General features: G+C 45.2%; 1 protein-coding gene across 1 annotated transcript in view; it reads left to right on the top strand.

Annotated features, from left to right (window-relative positions):
* ATG2A (autophagy related 2A) overlaps nucleotides 1-21,690 on the top strand; it is a 2,853,001-nt gene that overhangs the window by 346,870 nt on the left and 2,484,441 nt on the right. Inside the window, exon 5 of the mRNA XM_044075772.1 lies at nucleotides 21,199-21,367. Coding sequence (XP_043931707.1) covers nucleotides 21,199-21,367 — 169 coding nt within the window. The remainder of the gene's footprint in view (nucleotides 1-21,198; nucleotides 21,368-21,690) is intronic.

Raw genomic sequence — 21,690 nt, 5'->3', positions numbered from 1 at the left:
CACACAATCAATGGGCAGAGGCACAAAAGCAAATTACAGCCCTCATGGACATGAGGGCCATTCAGCAAGTACCACAACAAGAGCAGGGGCAAGGTTTTTACTTCAGACTTTTCTTAATACCCAGGAAGGACAAAACCTGGAGACCAATACTGGACCTGTCTATACTAAATACGTTTCTGGAAGTTCCAAAATTCAAGATGTTGACTCTACAGCAGCTACTGCCCGTGCTGGGCAAGAAGGCTTGGCTCGTAACTTTGGACCTAAAAGAGGCATACCTGCATGTCCCAATCAGACAGTCTTGCAGAAGATACCTCAGATTCATAGCTGGCTCAATGCATTACCAATTCTCTGCATTGCCCTTTGGCTTATGTACTGCACCCAGGGTCTTCACAAAATGCCTGGCACCAGTAATTGCGTTTTGCAGACAAAAAGGAATTCAAATATATCCCTACTTGGATGACTGCCTAATTCAAGCAGAGAACAAAGACACTCTTCTAAAGCATCTGGCGTTTGTAAAAAGATTACTAATTGGCCTAGGGTACACAGTAAACGAAAAGAAATCAAAACTAGTGCCCTCTCAAGAGATAATATTCCTGGGTGCAAGCTTAAATACAACTGCCCAGATGGCTTATCTCACGTCTGACAAGCAAAAGCAACTGACTACTTACTTCAAGAAATTGGCAACAAAAACCCACTTATCTGCAAGGAAAATCCTGCAGGCCTTGGGTTTCATGGTATCCTGCATTCTACTAATTCCATATGCCAGACTGCATATGAGGAAACTACAATGGTATCTGAAAAGTGTTTGGACTCAGCATTGCCACAGCCTGGAGACAGTAATTGCACTCATTCCCTGTCTACAACAGCAGTTTCGATGGTGGGCAGAAGCCTGTCACCACAACAAGGGTCTGCCATTCAGTTTACCCACGGCCAGCCAGACACTGACAACCGATGCATCAGATTATGCCTGGGGGGCCCATATGGCAGGAAAATGTATTCAGGGCACATAGCCTGCAAACCAGATGCATCTTCACATCAATCAAAAAGAGATGCTAGCTGTTCAAAATGCCCTGACAGCTTTCAAGGACCTGCTTCATCCAGGATGGTTACTAATAAAGACAGACAACACTACGGTCATGTGGTACATAAACAAGCAGGAAGGTACACATTCCTACCCCCCTCTGCAGACAAGCAATGACCTTATGGGACACAGCACTGGCTTTTCAAGTTGACCTGCAAGCACAATTCCTGCCAGGAAAAACAAATACTCTGGCAGACGAACTAAGCAGAAACGTCATGGATCCCCACAAATGGAAAATGGATCCACAAGTCTTCAGCATGATAATAAGGAAATGGGGATGCCCAGACATTGATCTATTTGCCTCCCTCACAGCTGTCAATTGCAGAGATTTTGCACAAGGATTTATCACAAGCGAGCATAGAAAGTGGACGCCCTATCATTCAGCTGGAAAAATCTAACAGCATATGCTTTTCCACCACTGCCTCTCCTTCCCAGAGTACTCCTAAAGGTCAGACAAGAGAAGCCAAAAATTATACTGATTGCACCAGACTGGCCACGCCAGCACTGGTATCCAATCCTAAAGAGCTTGTCTCAAGGTCCAGCATGGATATTGCCTCAAAACTTCTCAGTTGCTGACCCAACAAAACAATCATATCCTGCACAGCCAACTCAGAACCTTAAATGTGGCAGCATGGCGGATAATGTAGCCATTCAGAACACTCCTCTTTCAAAAGCTGTTATGGATGTTATCTTGGAGGCCAGGAGGCCCAGTACCAGAAAATCTTATGCAGAAAAATGGAAGAGATTCTGTGCTTGGAACCAGGAACAAGGCATTGACACGTCTGTACCAAATATACCTCAGATTTTACAATACCTAACTGAGATGCTGAACAAAGGCCTTTCTTTCTCATCAATTAAGATTCATGCCTCTGCCATTTCAGCCCATTACAATACGGAACCACCTATCTTTTCTCATCCTTTAATAAGGCAGTACCTCAGAGAGGCCAAAAACATTAGGCCTCCAAGGAGAGCGCCAGGGACCTCAATTATGTTTTGGAAAAACTCACACTGCCTCCTTTCGAGCCAGCATCAACAGTAGATATAAAATTCTTATCCTGGAAAACAGCTCTGCTCCTAGCAATAACCTCTGCAAGGCGAGTCTCGGACTTACAAGCACTCATGGCTGTGGAAACTTTCATCATTTTTCATCCAGACAGGGTTTCTCTGAGGACAAACCGTACATTTATGCCTAAGGTGGTGTCCAGTGTGACCCTCAACCAAACCATTCACTTGCCTACCTTTTACCCAAATCCACAGAATAAGGGTGAGAAAATTCTGCATTCTTTGGACATACACAGGCAGTTACACTTCTACTTGGACAGAACTAAAGCTTTCAGAAAGACTGAGCAACTTTTAGTGTCATATGCTGCAGGATCACAAGGAAAGGCCATCTCAAAACAGACTATTTCTAAATGGATAGGCAATTGCATCCATTTCTGCTATTTTCAACATGGCAAATCAGTGCTTAAGGGCATTAGGCCCCATTCCACCAGAGCAGCAGCCACTTTAGCAGCCTTCGTCAGTGGAGTACCAACCAACAATATCTTAGAGGCTGCAACTTGGAGTTCAGTGCACACCTTTACAAAGCACTACCACTTGCCTCTCTACTCTAAGTCCAGAGCAGGCTTTGCCACTGCAGTTTTGCAGGGCCTCATAGCCTCTCCTAATCCTATTTAGCCCAGCCACCCATCCTCAGCTTTGGGATTCTACCCAAGAGTAATAACTGCAACAGTGAAACACGAACATAGTACAGTTGTGTACCAATCATAAATGTAGATGTTCGAGTGTATTCACTGTTGCAGTCCAGGTTACCCACCCACCATCCCCCTTCTCTTTGCTGGGACTTATCTGCACTTCTCTATCCTATACAAACTTTTTGGTGTATTTGCTTGTAGATGAAGGAAATGTTATTTTTGTGCATGCATTTCTTATTGGCATATTTTTCAGCCTACCAATTTGGGGCACCTGACATCTGGGGCAAGAAACTGACGTCAGGGAAGAGGTGACAGCAACCGATGCCGGACCTAGACTTTGGAATTTTGGCCGACCTGAGGGTAGCCTGCCAGCAGGATAACCCAAGAGTAATGACTGCAACAGTGAATACACTCGAACATTTACATTTATGGTAGGTACACAACTGTACTTTTTTGATGGCTGTTAATTTCATTCAGCAAGCGTCAAGAATCACAAGCCCTCTTGTTAGTCCCTCCATACTTGGTTTTTCATAAGGACAGGATTTTCCTTCACATTGTCCCCTCTTTTCTCCCTAAGGTGGCTACTGAAAACGATTTGAAATACTCCATTCACTTACCTGTATTTTTCCTGAGTTTTCCAGTGAGGGGGAATACTTGCTGCATTGCCTTGATCACAGACAATTGAGGTTTTATTTGGATAGAACAAAATCTTTCAGAAAGTCTAAACAGTTTGTTTCATTTTCAAAAGCCTGGTTGGCATGTTAGTGGCTGTCTGATTGTGTTTCTCTTTGGTATAGTTTGAAAGGAAAGTCCTTGCAGGGTAAACCACAAGGTCATGCTACTAGAGCTATGGCTACTTCTACAGCATTTTTTCTCCAGAGCTTCAGTGGATGAGATTTGTGCAGCTGCTACCCAGGGTATGTCCTCATACCTGTGTGTCCCACTACAAAATTGGACATTCAGTCTAGGTCCAGGGCTTCCTTAGGTTCCATTGTATTTTGCAGTGTCCTTTTGTGAGACCTTCCTAGGGGTTTTACGTGGCTGGGGACTCTGTCCCACAGGTTGAATCCAGATGGCAAAGATAACATTGGATATGAAAGTTATGTACATACCATAATGATAGATCCATGTTGTCTCTTTCTGTGTGGTTCAATCTTCCCTCTCTCCAACCTCCGCCTTTTTGGTGAGCCTGTTAACCATGGGATTACCAAGTTAGGGAGATCTTTCTTCTTTCCTTCTGTGTTGGGGTCATTCATGTCTTTTGCCTAAGGAGTTTGAGCATGGTTAGTTTGGGTAGTATGGAGCAAACTTTATCTCCGGTAGTCCTGAGGAGAGAGAGATTAAGGGTAGAGGAGGCTGAGCTTGACATGCTGAAATCTATGAAATGTGGCCATTGTCAGTTCTGACTTGGATCCGATAACCCATATGTTGAACCAAATGGAAAGAGGCAACATGAATGTGTCTTTATCGTAAGTACATAACTTTCATTTTTCATTGCTCTGTACTTTCTAGAAGGATCCTAATTTGCACATTATTCTGACTAAAAACGGGGTGCTTGATAGCCTCGGAAAGTTTTTGGATGCTGGGCGAAGTCCTCCTGGCCTTAGTTGTCAGGTTATGAAGATGCAACTGCCAGTCCAGATCTGATGTCACTCTAATTGTGCAACTTTTCTGTGTACAAGTATAAAGTCTGTTTTCCTAACCTCCTATAGAGCACTGCTCTCAATTGGCAAAGGAACTGCCATCAGATCCATTGGCAGCACCACACATTTTTTTCCTGTCTGAAAAACTGATGTCTTTAAGTTCATAATAGTACTTTTCTGGTGCTTGTATTCTGTATGTGAAAAAAATGATGTTATGTTGTCCATATCTCGCCTTCGTTCTTGCTGTTTGGAGTTCAGAGCCAATCCTCGGCTCCAACTCAGCCATATACTATAGCTTGAGAGCTTTTACTGGCTCAAGGCTAGCCCTTATCCCAGCATGCATAGCGGTAGTTACCCAGATCTCATTTGCAGCGTCGAGATTGCGGATACTAGTTCAGGCTAAGTATTTTTTCTCTCATATTTTTGAACAACATTTTCTAGTTTAGCTTATCTAATTTAACTGTAGTTGTCCTTCATGTTTCTACCTATCCCTGTCCCGTCTGAGTGACTTGCTTTCATGTGGATTAACCGTTTTTTCTCTCTGGCCTTTCCTCTCTTCCAAACCCATTTAAATTAGAGGGCTCTTCTTTGCTTTCTTGCCTTTCCTTTAACTTTTAAGGAGTTGCCATTTAAGTTAGAGGCTCTCCTTAGGGTGGGAGTTTGCCATTTAACTTAGAGGCTCTCTCTGTTATTGCATAGTTTTCTTATTAGTAGTCTATAGCCTTAGATATAGTGCTATTCTCTGTTATGTCCAAGGATACTGCCAAGGATTCGAAACCTCTGGGTTTCAAAAAGTGCGATTTGTGATGCCAAAAGATGTTCCTTACGGATGGGCACACGAGTTGCATATATTGTTTAGGACCTGTTCACCTGCAGGATTCGTGCTGTATCTGCCATGCTTTTAGTTCACGAGTCCTGCAGGAGAGAAGAAACAAGTTAATCTTGAGAGGTTTATTGAAGAGCCCTTTTGATGCTGCTATGGAGGGGACTCAGCCAGCAAAAAAATCGGACAAAGTCAAGCCTTCATCCTCTTCAGCTCCGAGTTCGGACCCATCTAAGGACAAGGGCAAGCCAGAAGCTAAGTTGGACCCGACTTTCAGTTGCGAGAAGATACTTTCACCTATGGCTCCAGCTGTGTTTTTGGAGCAAGTTAAGTCCCATAAGCATTCCAGGTCTCCTGCCTTGGAACTGGTGCGGTCTTCTCCACAGTCTCCATTATTACAATCTGTGGCAGGCAGTCAACGGTCTTCAACCCATTCCTCTCAGTCATCCAGGAGCCTCTCGGATGATGATATGGAGAGGGTGGTAAAGAAGCTTCATAGGACACCGGCATTAGACAAAATACTTTCGGGCCAATCCCAGACGGAAATGGAGCCAACAGCCCAAAGAACACCTGTCTCAATTCCTCCTCCGACTCCTCTGAGTTTGGAGCCGGAGTGCATGGAAATCATAGTGGGGGAACCGTCAGTTCCAGTAACCTCCTCTGGTCTTTTGGTTCCAACTACTGCTCCAATCTCCTTGATACCCCCGGGATCTGGGAGCTGACGTGGCTCCAAGGGAGGGAGCTGCATCGGATCCTTGTCCGACCCTACTTTCCCTCTCGGAGCTTTGGCCCAGGTCAGCTCAGCTCCTACATTGGCCTTGGAGCCTTCGCCCTCCTGCTTCTTCGGAGCCGGAGCTTCTTTTGGGTTGGGACCGCGATGCCTTTTAGGTGATGAGGAGCATGCTGTCTGCGGAGACAGCTCCACCCTCGGCTCCATTGGCTCCTTTGCCTTTAGTGCCAGTGTCCACCTCCGAACCTCCCCTCCACCCCAAATGTAAGGAACCCATGCTGCAGGATGCCCCATTGGGCGATCCCACCTTGTCTGAAACCTCCTGAGCATCCATCGAAGGAGGTCCCTCAGAAGAGGACTTCAAGAGGAAGCATGTGGACTCCCCTGAGTCCTTGACATCAGACACAGACTTGGATGACTCAGAAGGGTCCCCACAGTCCCACTCTGAAGATGTCTCTTTTTCAGACATCTTAGAAATCCTTAGACAGAGGGGTGACTGGAAGTCCCTTGCCCCTTCTGAAGATGAGTCAGTGTACCTAGATGCATTTGATTCCCGACCCTCCACCTCTTGGGTATCTCCTCCTTTTGACCCATTATTGCATGTAATGAGTCTGAAGGCTTGGAGCACTCCAGACACGATGGAACCAGTTCCGCGGAGGCCCAATAAATTCATTACAGCCCCTGAAGACAGGCTCTTCTTATCTAAAGTTGTTTCTGTTGATGCTATGGTGGTGGCAGCAGCCATCAAGAAGGAATTAGCGGAAACGTCTTCATCTGTCCATCCGCCAAATAGAGTCTCGTATGATGGAGAGATACGGGAAGCGTATGTTTTCTTCAGCGACCTTTACACTCAGGTCTCTGAAGTATTTGTCCCACTTTACAAGGCTTCAAAGGGATCTCCTCAAGGAGTTAGGAGATACCTTACAGGATCCTACAACTGCGGGAGCCTCGGACAAGGTGGCTTCTCAGCTTGCGAACTTGACTTCAGTGGTTAACTCCTCCATGCAGCTAATTTCTTATGCAGCTGATGGGGCGAGCAGGGCGGCAGGCACAGGGGAACCTTGCGCAGACACTCCTGGATGCGGCTTTGTCATTTTGCGGAGCCCTTCAAGTCTTCCTGTACCAATCCCCCCTTTGACGGCTCGTCCTTGTTCGTGTCTCAGGTAAAAGAGACTCTTACTAGGTGTGACAGGATGGGAAAACTCGCTCTGCCATGGGAGTACATTTTTCTGCTCCATCTAGGCCCTATCCTAAAGGCCAGAAGAGTGAAAAAATGTGGTTCCGGAAATCCTAGGGAGCTTTGCCTGACACAAGTGAAGATTTTTCTCCCAGGGGCAGAGGAGAAATAACAATGGAAGATGCCGACCTCGCAGCAGGGGGGGGTCCGCAGAATCAGGGTGACAGAGATACCTTCTCTGGTAGGCCCTTCCAGTGCTCCTGAAGGGAGGCCCGACTGTCCGACTCTGGAGACAGTCGGGGAGATTATCCTTGCACCCAAAAGCCTGGCAGACGATCACAGGAGATACAGGGGTACTATCCATAATATCTGGAGGTTACAATATCCCCTTCTCTCAACTTCCCCTGCCAAAAAGACAACACTCTATCCCAGATGTTCCACCCTGTCTTCAGGATCAAGCAAACCTAGAGGTTCAAAGGTTGCTAAGAAAAAGAGTCATCCAGGAAGTCCCTGCAGACCAAATCGGATCCAGAACTTACTCAATGTTCTTTTTAGTTCCAAAGAAAACAGGGGGCTGGAGACCCATTTTCGATCTCAGCAGGCTGAGCAAGTCAGTCAAGAAAACAAAGTTCCGGATGGTAATACTGCAGTCCATTTTTCCCTTTCTGAGACAGGACAGTTGGATGTGCTGTATCGATCTCCAGGATGTGTACTACCACATAAAAATGGACAGGCGGTCAAGGAGGTATCTACGCTTACAGCTGGGAGCCAGTCACCATCAGTTCAGAGCTCTGCCCTTTGGTCTCACCACAGCCCCCTGGGTGTTCACCAAATGCATAGCAATAGTTGCGGCTCACCTGAGGCATCAAGGATTCCCGGTGTTTCCATATCTAGATGACTGGCTCCTTACTGCAACCACCGAGCATCAACTAATCAGGGCAAGGGAATCCATAATCCGCTCTTGTTCTCAACTTGGGATCACCATAAACTACAAAAAATCTGCCGTGTTGCCTTGTCAGTATATTACCTTTATAGGGGCAGATTACACAAGAGCCATGATAGCAAAGCTGCCTAAAGAAAGAGTATTAACGATCCGTCGTCAAGTTGTCATGCTGTTCACACAAAAGAGAATTCAAGCAAGATTTGTCCTCAAGGTCTTGGGTTCTATGGCGGCGGCAGTCACTCTGGTCCCTATGGCTCGCTTCCACATGAGAATTCTACAGTGGCTTCTATTTGCACAATAGTCATTCCAGGATTTACCCATGTCGCATCACATTCTGATCACGGAATCCTGAAAAAGGGAGCTGGAGTGGTGGCTTCACTCCCCTATGGTGCCAATAGGTAAGCCGTTTCTACCCCCCCCAGCCTGTAGCCGCAGTGACCACGGACGCTTCCCAGATAGGGTGGGGGGGCATTATCTGGGACAGACTGTTCAAGGGACTTGGCAGGAACACGACTATCACTTGCACATCAATGTCCTGGAGATAATAGCGATGCTCCTGGCATTGCAAGCACTTCAGGACTCTCTACCTACAGAGACTATAGCAATTCAGATGGACAATATGTCGGTAGTATCGTACATCAACAAACAGGGTGGAACCAGATCTTACCCCTTGTGTTGAGAGGTTCTACGAGTTTAGCAGTGGATGTTGTCTTCCCAACGCTTTCTGGTTGCAATGCACATCCCGGGGAGATCCAACGTGATAGCAGACAAGCTCAGCCGGGCTATCCTGACACCCCACGAGTGGTCCCTGAAGCAGGAAGTTGTGGACTTGATTTTTCACAAATGGGGCCAGCCATGCTGCGATCTGTTTGCCATCCCCCTCAACAACAAATGCAGCAGTTGCTTTGCCCTAGTCCCAACAATGGGACAGTCACCCAGAGACGCACTTGTTCATGATTGGCCCCTGGGACTGCTTTACGCCTTTCCACCTTTTCCTCTGATCCCCAAGGTTCTTCAGAAAGCACAGTCGTTGGGTTGCAACTTAATCCTCATTGCCCCTTATTGGCCTCGTCAGATATGGTTCCCATTCCTTTGGCCTCACCTGCAAGAGGAGCCTTGGATCCTGGACCCAGCCCCAGAGCTTTTGATGCATCAGTCAGGAGCTCTCCAGCCTTCCATTCAAACTCTCAAGCTCACAGCTTGGTTTCTCCACTTCCGGTCTTCGCCAGGCTTCCTGATGATGTTCATCGTGTTACCCTGCTGCAGTCATCACACTTGGGTTATCCTGCCGTCAGGCGGTCCCGCAGTCGGCCTGAGTTCCAAAGTCTTGGTCCGGCGTCGGTTGCTGTCACTTCTTCCCTGACGTCAATGCGCCAGGGTTATATAAGAGGCATCTGACGCCATTTTCTTTTGTCTTTCTTGCCGCGCGGTGCCCGAAACAGAAGCAGTTAGCAAGTGCCGGTCGGCCAACACCTGAGATTTTCGAATCGAATTTCAGTCCGAAGTCTTCAATAAAGCTAATTACCCCGTTGGGGAACCTTTTTTTGCCTCAGTCCGATGTCAGAAAAAGTTAACAATTGCATTTCTTGTGGGAAGCAAATACCTCATAAGGACTTCCATTCTTATTGTATTCCTTGCTTAGGCCCAGACTACGACATCACAGGTTGTCGGTTTTGTGCTAGGTTTAATAAACGACCTATCAAACGCTGTTTTGACTTTGCACGACATTACTTTGGTAGGAAATTTAATTATATCATGCCGTCGGAGCAGCCGACGACCGGCATGCATAAAAAATGCAAGGATAAGGACAGGCAGCCTAGGAACAAGCCAGATTCCGAGGCCTCTGCTGGGCCTGTCGCCGGTTCTCCAGTTTTCAGTGAGGCGCCTACGCAGCCCCTGACAACCGCAGAATTGGAACCCCAGACAGCTTCAGATTCTCAACCGGAGTGTACTAGGCAGTCGCAGCCATCTTCATTAGGCCCTTCCGACACCGGAGCAGAAGGAGATCCCGGTGCAGTAGAAACACCTTCGGTTGCAGAGGGTGTCTTCAGACCGACTACACTCACCATTAAATCTTATGCTAAGCTTAAAACTCCATTCCAACCAAAAAAGACTGTACATAAGTCTCCAGTTCAAGGCCCCATGCCTAAGAAACAGATGCTTAAGATGGCTGAAGATTTGATTACTCTACTCAGGGGTTCCCATCCCCCTCCAGATAAAAGACCAAGACAAGAGGAGGATTATGCTTCCTCTGACCAGGTTTCAATTTCATCAAATTCTTCTGAGGAACAGGATTACGCTTTCCCCCCTTATGAAGACTCTGATGCTGAAGACTCTATTCCCACAGCATCTCCCCCTGAAGACTACTCCTTTGGGGAAACTTTACATACCTTGAGGGAACATTTCCACTGGGAAGGCCAGGACTACTCTGATTCCAAGAAAAGGCTCCGAGAGTTCCTTTTACTACCCCAGCACAGACCACTTACTATCCCTCCAGTTTTAGACATTGTGGATGATGTTTACTTGGAGTCTAGTCTAAATCCAGACTTCTCTACCTCCTGCTCCAGCCAAACCAGACAGATATACAGAGTACCTGACTCACACAAATTCCTTTATAAAAGCCCTGTGGCTGACCCAGAAACAATTTCCCAGGGTCCCAAAGGGGCTAAAGCTTCCATGGCTAAAACTCTTGTGCCCTCTGAAAGGGATTCCAGAGCCCTAGATAGATGGGGAAAGAAGATATACATCTCATCTACTCTGGCTATAAGAGCATTAAATTGTCAGTTTCACATGCTGAAATATCAGCAATTCCTAATGTCTCAATTAAAACAAAAAATGAGCACTCATTCTGAACAGTCTGAATTCAAGGAAATGCAGGATCTGTTGCATGCAGCTGAACAGGTGGGCAAGCATACTTTACAATGTGGATTTGATTCATTGGAAGCTTCCTGTAGAGCAGCTGTTACTGGGTCTGTCATACGTAGACATGCTTGGTTAAAAGAACAAACCCTACCTGATCATATTAAAGCAAAATTATTGGATGCACCTTTACAGCAGGATGTATTATTTGGTGTCAAAGCAGAAGAGGTTTTAAAGAAATTGGAGGATAAGGCAAAGTCTATGCAGACGGTCAAGGATTTTTTACAGGTACAACCCCCTCGTTTCAGCAGAAATTGGCCAACAAAAAACTGGTCCTTTCCAGCTACTGACAGATCGCAGAGGGGCAAATACAGACGCCTAAGGGGTAGAGGTCAGTCACAAGGCCCTTACAAACCTCGCCAATGGGGTACTGCTACCCAGAAAGGAGGGGAAGACAGGCCCCAAGCTAGCAGAAGACAAACATAATGACTCAACCCTCAAACTACCAAGCAAATCTCTCTTGGCAGCTCCCTTGGGAGGAAAATTAGCACTTTTTGCAGACAACTGGCACATCACCACAAAAGACAAATGGGTCCTAAACATTGTCTCACAAGGATACAGATTTCACTTTCATACCTTGCCAAGGATACAAGGAATGCCAAACCTGCCACCAAATCAATGGGCAGAGGCACAAAAACAAATTACAGCTCTTGGACATGAGAGCCATTCAACAGGTACCTACACAGGAGCAAGAACAAGGATTTTACTCAAGACTCTTTCTAGTCCCAAGAAAGGGAAAAGCATGGAGACCCATTCTGTTTCTTTCAATTCTGAACACCTATCTACAAGTACCAAAGTTCAAGATGCTAACACTACAGCAGCTTCTTCCCATGCTGTGCAAGAATGCTTGGCTAGTAATGTTGGACCTCAAGGAGGCATACCTGCATGTCCCTATCAGACAAAATTGCAGAAGATATCTCCGCTTCATTGCAGGTTCAATCCATTATCAATTCTCTGCACTGCCCTTTGGCTTATCTACTGCGCCCAGGGTCTTCACAAATGCCTGGCACCAGTAATCGCATACTGCAGACTAAGAGGAATTCAAATCTACCCATACCTGGACGACTGCCTTATTCAAGCAGAAAGCAAGGAGATTCTTTTGAAGCATCTGGCATTTGTCAAACACCTTCTAAGTTGCCTAGGATACACAGTAAACGAAAAGAAATCAAAACTAGTGCCCTCACAAAACATAATACTCCTGGGTGCCAGCTTGAATACAACGGCCCAGATGGCTTATCTCACACCAGACAAGCAACAACAGCTGACTCAGTACTTCAAAATAATGGCAACAAAGACCCAACTCCCTGCAAGAAAAATTCTGCAGGCCTTGGGATTCATGGCATCTTGCATACTACTAATACCATTTGCAAAACTGCATATGAGGAAATTACAATGGTACTTGAAAAGCGTATGGACTCAGCACAGCCACAGCTTGGAAACAATGATACCACTCATTCCCTGCCTTCAGCAGGAGTTTCTATGGTGGGCACAGGCATGTCACCTCAACAAGGGTCAGCCTTTCACCTTACCCACAGCCAGGCAAACTATGACAACAAATGCATCGGACTATGTCTGGGGAGCACACATGGCAGGACAGTGCATTCAGGGCAAATGGACTACAGATCAAAGGCATCTGCATATCAATCAAAAAGAAATGCTAGCAGTACAGAATGCCCTAACAGCTTTCAAGGACCTCTTACATCCAGGGCAACTAATAATAAAGATGGACAATACCACAGTAATGTGGTACATAAACAAGCAAGGGGGCACACATTCCTACCCTCTATGCAGGCAAGCAATGACCTTGTGGAACACAGCACTGTCTTACCAAGTTCAACTGCAAGCACAATTCCTGCCAGGAAAGAAAAACACATTGGAAGATGACCTAAGCAGAAACATCATGGATCCCCACGAGTGGAATCTAGATCCACAAGTATTTGCAATGATAACTCAAAAATGGGGATGCCCAGACATAGATCTGTTTGCCAACCCTCAAAACTACCAGCTTCAAAAATTTGCACAAGGACATTCCACCCACAAGCTTGGAAAGTGGACGCACTCTCATTCAGTTGGAAAACATTAACAGTGTATGCCTTTCCTCCACTGCCTCTTCTAGCAAAGGTACTGCTGAAAGTCAGATTAGAGAGGCCACAAATGATGCTCATTGCACCAGACTGGCCACGCCAGCACTGGTATCCAATTCTAAGGAACATGGCCCAGGGCCTACCATGGATTTTACCACAAATTCCTCACCTGCTCACCCAGCGAGATAATCAGATTCTACACAGCCAGCTCAAGACTTTAACCCTGGCTGCATGGCAGATTACCTAAACAACCAGCCAACACCTCTATCCAAAGCTGTTACGGATGTCATTCTGGAGGCCAGGAGGCCCAGCACTAGGAAAACCTATTCAGACAAATGGAAAAGATTTTGCGCCTGGAATCAGACTAAAGGCCAAAATCCCCTTGATCCAAACATTCCTCAGATTCTACAATATTTAACTGAGATGTTGCTCAAAGGACTTTCCTTCTCATCTATTAAGATCCACGCCTCAGCAATTTCAGCTCATTACAACATGGATCCTCCTTTATTTTCACATCCACTCCTAATACAGTACCTCAGAGGGGCTAAGAACATAAGACCGCCCAGGAGAGCACCAACACCTACTTGGGATCTCAACTTTGTTCTGGAAAAGCTTACACTGCCGCCCTTTGAACCAGCTTTTTCAGCTGATTTAAAATTTCTTTCATGGAAAACTGCCCTGCTACTAGCAATAACATCAGCTAGAAGAGTCTCAGAGCTACAGGCACTAATGGCAGTGCAGCCTTTCCTCATTTTTCATCAAGACAGAGTTTCTTTATGAACTTAACCCTTCCTTCTTGCCAAAGGTGGTATCCAGTGTGGCCGTAAACCAAACCATTCATTTGCTCACATCCCCAGAACAAAGGAGAAAGACTCCTGTACTCTTTGGACATTCACAGGCAATTACGTTACTACTTGGATAAAACTAAGGCTTTCAGAAAATCTGACCAGCTCTTTGTAGCCTATGCTGATGGATCACAAGGAAAAGCTATCTCAAAACAGACCATTTCAAAATGGCTAGGACATTGCATACGTTTCTGCTACACACATCATGGGAAACCGGTACCTGCTAACATTAGGTCCCACTCCACCAGGGCTACAGCTACATCAGCAGCCTTTCTCAGGGGGGTGCCAACCAAGGATATTCTGGAAGCTGCAACTTGGAGTTCAGTGCACACCTTCACCAAACACTATCACTTACCTCTATATTCTAAGACTAGAGCTGGTTTTGCCACTGCAGTTTTGCAGGGCCTACTAGCTTCTTCTAACCCTGTTTAACTCCACCACCCATTCTTAGCTTTGGGATTCAACCCAAGTGTGATGACTGCAGCAGGGTAACAGGATGAACATAGTACAGTTTTGTACCTACCATAAATGTAGATGTTCGAGTGTTCACCCTGCTGCAGTCCAGGTTACCCTCCCTCCATCCCCTCTGAACTAGCTTTATTTATCTATACCATTCTATCCTATACAACCTCTGTGGTGTATTTGCTTGTGCCTGAAGGTACTGTTTTATTTTTATATGTACATTTTTATATAGCAATATATATATATTGCCTACCTATTGGGGGCACCTGACATCTGGGGCAAGAAAAACTGAAGAAAATGGCGTCGGATGCCTCTTATATACCCCTGGCGCACTGACGTCAGGGAAGAAGTGACAGCATCCGACGCCGGGCCAAGACTTTGGAACTCAGGCTGACTGCGGGACCGCCTGACGGCAGGATAACCCAAGTGTGATGACTGCAGCAGGGTGAACACTTGAACATCTGCATTTATGGTAGGTACAAAATTGTACTTTTCTCCAGCAGTTCAACACATTTTGATTTCCTCCCATAAACCCACTACTAGGAGACTTGATGCTAATAAATGGAAGATGTTCTCTTGTTGGGCAGGCAAACACCAGGTTGATCCGTTTACTGCTCCCATTTCAAAGATTCTTGAATTTCTTGCTGAAACCTTTAACCAAGGAGCAGCTGCAGCTGGTATCCGAGTTCTGTTAGCTGCCATTTCTAATTTCCATATGGGAGAAATGGGTTCCAATATCATGTCCCGTAGGTTATGCAAAACATTTCTAAGAGGTACTACCCTATTAAGACCTCCGATAAGAGAATTTCTTCCCCCCAGGATATAAATTTAGTTTTAGACACCGATTCTTTCTCCCTTTGAACCATCTGCTTCTTGTCTGCTCAAATTTCTGACTTGGAAGACCCTTTTCTTGGTTGCAATTACTTCAGCTAGAAGGGTTTCAGAATTACAGGCTTTATCTATTCATCCCCCGTACTTGATTTTCCATAAAGATCAGGTTTCTGTCAGAACCAACCCCTCCTTGTTACCCAAGGTATGTTCTGACTACAATTTGAGTCAATCCATAGAGCCTCCTGTGTTCTTCCCCAGTCATGGCAACAAGGCAGAATATAAGCTTCATCAATTGGAAGTTTATAGACAGTTATGTTTCTATTTACACATGACCAAGGACTTTAGAAAATCTGACCAATTGTTCATATCCTTTGCGGGCATTAAAAATGTTATGCAGTCTCAAAGATGACTTTATCGAAGTGGCTTTCAGACACTATAAAACATGTCTATGAGTTGCGTAAACAAAACCTTCCAGGGAAAATTAAAGGGCACTCAAAAAGGGCCTTGTCTACCTCTATTGCCTTTCAAGCCAAAATGCCTTTGATCTGTGCAGCAGCTACATGGGCTAATCCTCATACCTTTATCACTCATTGCAAAGTAGATGTGGACTCCCAGAACAGGGCATCCTTTGGTTCCACGGTCCTGATGAGTTTTTTCCAGTGAGCCACCCAAGAATCAGGTGCTGGGGATGCTGTCCCAAACCGCAAGAATGAAGGTGAGATATGGACAACATAACATAAAGAAGTATGTACTCACCATAACGTTCCATGTTTGTTGTCCTTGATCTCGCCTTCCTTCTTGCGTCCCACCCTCCTTCCCCCTTCCTGGAGGATCAAGAGGAATCCCTAGATGTTCTTCGTGTTTCACTGTTGCAGTCATCACATTTGGGTTATCTGTTTGCAGTAGCCCTCAGTTGGCCTGATTATCAAAGTCTTGGGTCCTGTGTCGGTTGCTGTCTCATCTTCCGTGACGTCAGGTAGTCAAGGGTATAAAGCATGCAGCCAACACCATTACATCAGTCTTTCTTGCCGTGCGGTGCCCGAAGCAGAAGCTGTTTGCAAGTGCCAGTCTGCCAACTCCTGAAATTTTCATTTTCGAGTTTCGGAACCGAAGTCTTCAACTAAAGCTAACTACCCTGTTGAGGAAACTTTTTCTTGCTCTAAAACGATGTCAGTAAAAGTCAATAATTGTATTTCTTGTGGAAACTTTTTCTTGCTCTAAAACAATGTCAGTAAAAGTCAATAATTGTATTTCTTGTGGAAAGCAAATACCTCATAAATATTTTCATTCGTACTGTATTCCTTGCCTCGGCCCTGACCACAACGTACCTCACTTTCGGTTTTGTGCTTTATTTAAACCATGAACTATTCGTCGGTACATTTTCGCTTTAAATATTTTGTTACTTGGTTCAATTATCCAGCTATGTCTTCGGTAAGCCACCCGACTACCGACATTCTGAAAAAAATGCAAAGATAAAGGCAGAACAGGCCGCCTAGGTCCAGAGCTGCTGATGACACTTCTCCTAAGCTAGTCGCCAGTTTGCTGGTACTCCGGCGCTTTCGCAGCCCCTGATACCCGCTACTTCAGATTCGCAGGCCTCTGCTGAGATCCATTCGGAGTCCGGTATGCCGCGAGATGCTTCAACTGTGGAACCTGCGGATGTCTCTACCTTGAATGGGTCCAGAGCAGCTGTGCAGGCACCGGCTACTGAGGATGTATTCAGGCCTACTGACTTGCATATTAAACTGACGCCATCTTCTTCTTCTAGGCCGAAAACTTGAACCATGCTTAGGAAACCAACGCCCAGACCACATGGTCAGGCCTCTATGCCTAAAAAACAAATGATAAGAATGGCTGAAGACCTTATTACTTTAATTCAGGGGAAGCCAACCTTCCCCCTCTAAGAGACCTAGGACTGAATTTGCTTATGATACTTTTGACCAGGATTCTGAAATGTCTGTCTCCTCAGATTACCAGGATTTACCCTTATCTACCTATGAGGATTCTGATGCAGAGGACACTTTTCCCTCTGCTTCTCCCCCAGAGGATTTTTCTTTTGGTGAAACCTTGCATACTCTTAGGGAGCATTTTCACTGGGAAAGCCAGGATTACTCTGATTCTAAAAAGAGGTTTAGAGATTTCTTACTTCTGCCCCAACACAGGCCTTTAGCTATCCCTCCTGTGCTGGACATTGTTGACTATGCCTTTTCGGAATCTAGCTTGGTCCCTGATTCTTTACCTCCTGCTCCCAGAAAACCTGATAGATATTGCAGGGTTCCTGATTCTCACAAGTTCCTTTTTAAAAATCCTTCTGCGGATCCTGAGACCATTTCACAGGGACCCAAGGGTATTAAGGCTACTACTGCCAAAAATCCTACCCCCTCTAATAGACATTCCAGGGCCCTGGATAGATGGGGTAAGAAGGTATACACCTCTGCAACCTTGGCCATCAGGGCCTTATATTGCCAGTTTCATATGTTAAAGTATCAGCAGCATATTATTGGATTGCTTAAACAGAAAATGATGTTGATTCCTGATTGTGCTGAAAATAAGGATTTACAGGATTTAATGCATTCTGATGAACAGGTTGGAAAACATAATTTGCAATGTGGTTTTGATTCACTAGAGGCATCTTGCAGGACTGCTGTCACTGGATCTGTACTTAGAAGGCATGCTTGGCTTAAGGAGCAATCTTTGCCAGATCATGTTAAAAGTAAGTTGCTGGATGCTGCCTTAAATCAGGACTGCCTGTTTGGCGACAAAGAAGAAGAAGTTCTTAAAAAGATGGAGGAAAAAGCTAAATCTATGCAAACTGTTAAAGATTTTCCTGCAAGTACAGCCTCCCAGATTTAGTAGGCATTGGCCGTCTAAGAATTGGTCCTTTCCTGCCTCTTCCAGGCCTTCTCAATCCAAACCCAGAACCAGCAGAACACCCAGGCTTCAGTTCCAAGGTACTCACAGGATTAAGCAGTGGGAGGCTCCCACTTCCAAAGCAGGGAGTAGTAAGACTCTCCCATTGGTAAACTGTCTCAATGACAACTTTAAAACTTCCAATTCCTACACAACTAACTGTTCCTTTAGGAGGAAAGATTGCCTTGCAGGCTAAAAATTGGGAACTCATTACCCAGGACAAATGGGTTTTAAATATAGTTTCCCAAGGATACAGATTCCACTTCACTCCTTACCATTCCCAAACAGTTGGCCAGATCTACCCCCAAATCAGTGGGCAGAGTGCCACCTCCTAGATTTAGTAGGCATTGGCCCTCAAAAAATTGGTCCTTTCCTGCCTCTTCCAGGCCTTCTCAGTTCAAACCCAGAACCAGCAGAACACCCAGGCTTCAGTCCCAGGGTATGCACAGGACTAAGCAGTGGGGGGCTCCCACTTTCAAATCAGGGAGTAGTAAGACTCCCCCTATGGTAAGCTGTCTCAATGACTTAACTTTAAAACGTCCAAGCACTTCACAACTGACTGCTCCTTTAGGGGGAAGGATTGCTCTGCAAGCAAAAAACTGGGAACTCATTACCCAGGACAAATGGGTTTTAAGCATAGTTTCCCAAGGATACAGATTTCACTTCCACACGTTACCAAACCAAACCTAAACGGTTGGCCAGATCTACCCTCAAATCAGTGGGCAGAAGCTCAAAAGCACTCTCTCTTAATATTAAAGGCTATTCAGACTGTACCCAAAGAGGAAAAGTGACAAGGTTTCTACTCAAGACTTTTCCTGGTATCCAGAAAGACAACTCATGGCGTCCTATCCTGGACCTGTCTATCCGAAACACCTTTTTGGTGATTCCAAAATTCAAGATGCTAACTCTTCACCAGTTGCTTCCAATGATAGGCAAAGATGCCTGGTTGGCAACACTGGATTTAAAGGAAGCCTACCTGCACATCCCAGTCAGGGAATCTTGCAGAAAATACCTACACTTCAAAGCAGGCTGCATGAACTATCAGTTCTTTGCACTGCCCTTTGGCTTATCTACTGCGCCCAGGGTATTCACAAAGTGCCTAGCTCCAGTCATTGTATTTTGCAGGCAAAGAAATACTCAAATATACCCATACCTGGACGATTGTCTAATTCAGGCAGAAAGCTAGGACATACTTCTGAGTCATCTGGCCTTTGTACAAAAGGTGTTAACTTGTTTGGGGTACACCATAAACGAAAATAAATCACAGCTGACACATTGTCAACAAATTATATTCCTGGGAGCAAGGTTGAACACAACTTCCCAGATGGCTTTCCTCGCGCCAGAGAAACAAATTCATCTGACATCTTACTTCAAACTAGTGGCCACAAAAACCCTTCTATCTGCAAGGCAAATACTGCAAGCCTTGGGGTTCATGGCCTCATGCATTCTACTAATTCCATATGCAAGACTGCATATGAGGAAACTACAGTGGTATCTAAAAAGCCTATGGTGTCAACTTTCTCAGTATCTAGAAGCAATTATTCCTATCATACATTGCCTACGGTTAGAATTCCTTTGGTGGGCAGAGGCCTGCCACCAAAATAAGGGACTACCATTCACTCTACCCCCTGCCGCCCAAACCCTAACAACAGACGCATCAGACTATGCATGGGGGGGGGCTCACGTGGCAGGGAAGTACATTCAGGGCAAATGGTACCCAAGTCAAATGCAGCTACATATCAATCAAAAAGAAATGTTAGCTGTACAGAATGCTCTGATAGCCTTCAAGGACCACATTCTTCCAGGGAAATTAATGGTAAAGATGGACAACACCACTGTTATGTGGAACATAAACAAGCAGGGGGGTACCCATTCATACCCCCTCTGCAGACTAGCCATGGCTCTGTGGAACACAGCCTTGAGCTACCAAGTTCATCTACAGGCTCAATTCCTGCCAGGAAAACTAAATTCACTGGCAGACGATCTAAGCAGAAATCTCATGAACCCACACAAGTGGAAAATGGAACCAAAGATTTTCAATATGTTGATCAACAAATGGGGGGGATCCCAGATATAGACCTGTTTGCCTCCCCCCAGAACTACCAATTGGACATATTCTGCACAAGGACTCCCCACAAACAAGCTTGGAAAGTGGATGCTCTGTCCTTGAGCTGGAAAAATCTATCAGTTTATGCATTTCCTCCTCTGTCTCTCCTCTCGAAAGTACTACTAAAGATCAAACAGGACAAACCAAGGATGATACTGATTGCACCAGACTGGCCACGCCAACACTGGTACCCCCTCTTATGCAGTGTTTCACAGCTGGCCCCATGGCACCTACCTCAGACCCCTACCCTGCTGTCTCAGCAGGAGAATCAAATTCTGCACCCCCAGCTTCAAAACCTAAACCTGGCAGCCTGGCTAATTACTTAATCTCTCCGTTACCATCCCTCAGTAAACAAGTGCTGGATGTCATTTTGGAGGCAAGGAGGCCTAGTACTAGAAAATCTTATGCTGAAAAATGGAAAAGATTCTGTGCCTGGAACCAAACTCGAGGGATGGCCACAGCAGCGCCCAATTTACCTCAGATTCTTCAATACTTAACTGAGATGTGTACGTGTGTGTGTGTGTGTGTGTGTGTGTGTGTGTGTGTGTGTGTGTGTGTGTGTGTGTGTGCGCATGCACATGCATGGGAAAGAAAGTGTTCAATTTTGCCTTCATTTACTGTTTATGCAGAATTTATACATGTTCTCTCTGGATCTGCATGGGTTTTCTCAGGGTAATCTTGCTTCTTTCGCACCGTCAACTCATGCAGGTTGGTTGGTTAGCTACACTAAATTCTGTCTGTATATATCATATCCACCCTGTCACTTGTGGCCTGGATTGTGGCTGACAAGGGTTTGAGAAGGATCAGTTCACTTAACCAGTTAACAGCTTAGTTAAAAAAAATGTGTGTTTTTTTAATAGCCATTTTGATTGTTTGTATGCTAGTGATGTACACTGGTACAAGAAACTGCTTGTAATTTCTGTTATATTTCTTGCATTTTTTGTTATAGGTTGGAATACTGTGATGAAGCAGTGAAAGATTCCAGTCATCTGATCCCTGTTGACATCCACCAACCACCTGCCTTCATTCATAAAATTCTACAGCTTAGTGGAGTTAATTTGTATTATGAGGAGTTCCTGAACAGGAGTTGTACTCCTCCAGACTCTTATGTACCACAGGTACTGTTTTGATTTATTGCTGTTTTAAGCATGACTTATAATGCAGGATTTGCTGATGTCTGTGACATAGATCTGTATTTTTTATAGGTTGATAGGTGTATATTAGGCTAATGGCCAATGGGGTCTTTATAAACCTAGCCATTCATCCTAAATGTATCCTGAAAGTTTTTTTGAGTGTTACATTTATTTTAAGGGGCATACGTAAGCCAGCATATGATTTCCATACTGCCTATGTCCATTAGAGACATAAGTGCTATACCTGGGATGAATTTCTGTTTCCCATCCACTGGTCCGGATTACATTTGAAAAGGGTTAGGGGAGAA

Source organism: Protopterus annectens, chromosome 6.part1 (genome assembly GCF_019279795.1).
Source record: "Protopterus annectens isolate FY-2018-M chromosome 6.part1, PAN1.0, whole genome shotgun sequence".
Taxonomy (NCBI): domain Eukaryota; kingdom Metazoa; phylum Chordata; order Ceratodontiformes; family Protopteridae; genus Protopterus; species Protopterus annectens.
This window is presented reverse-complemented; position numbering and strand designations above follow the sequence as displayed.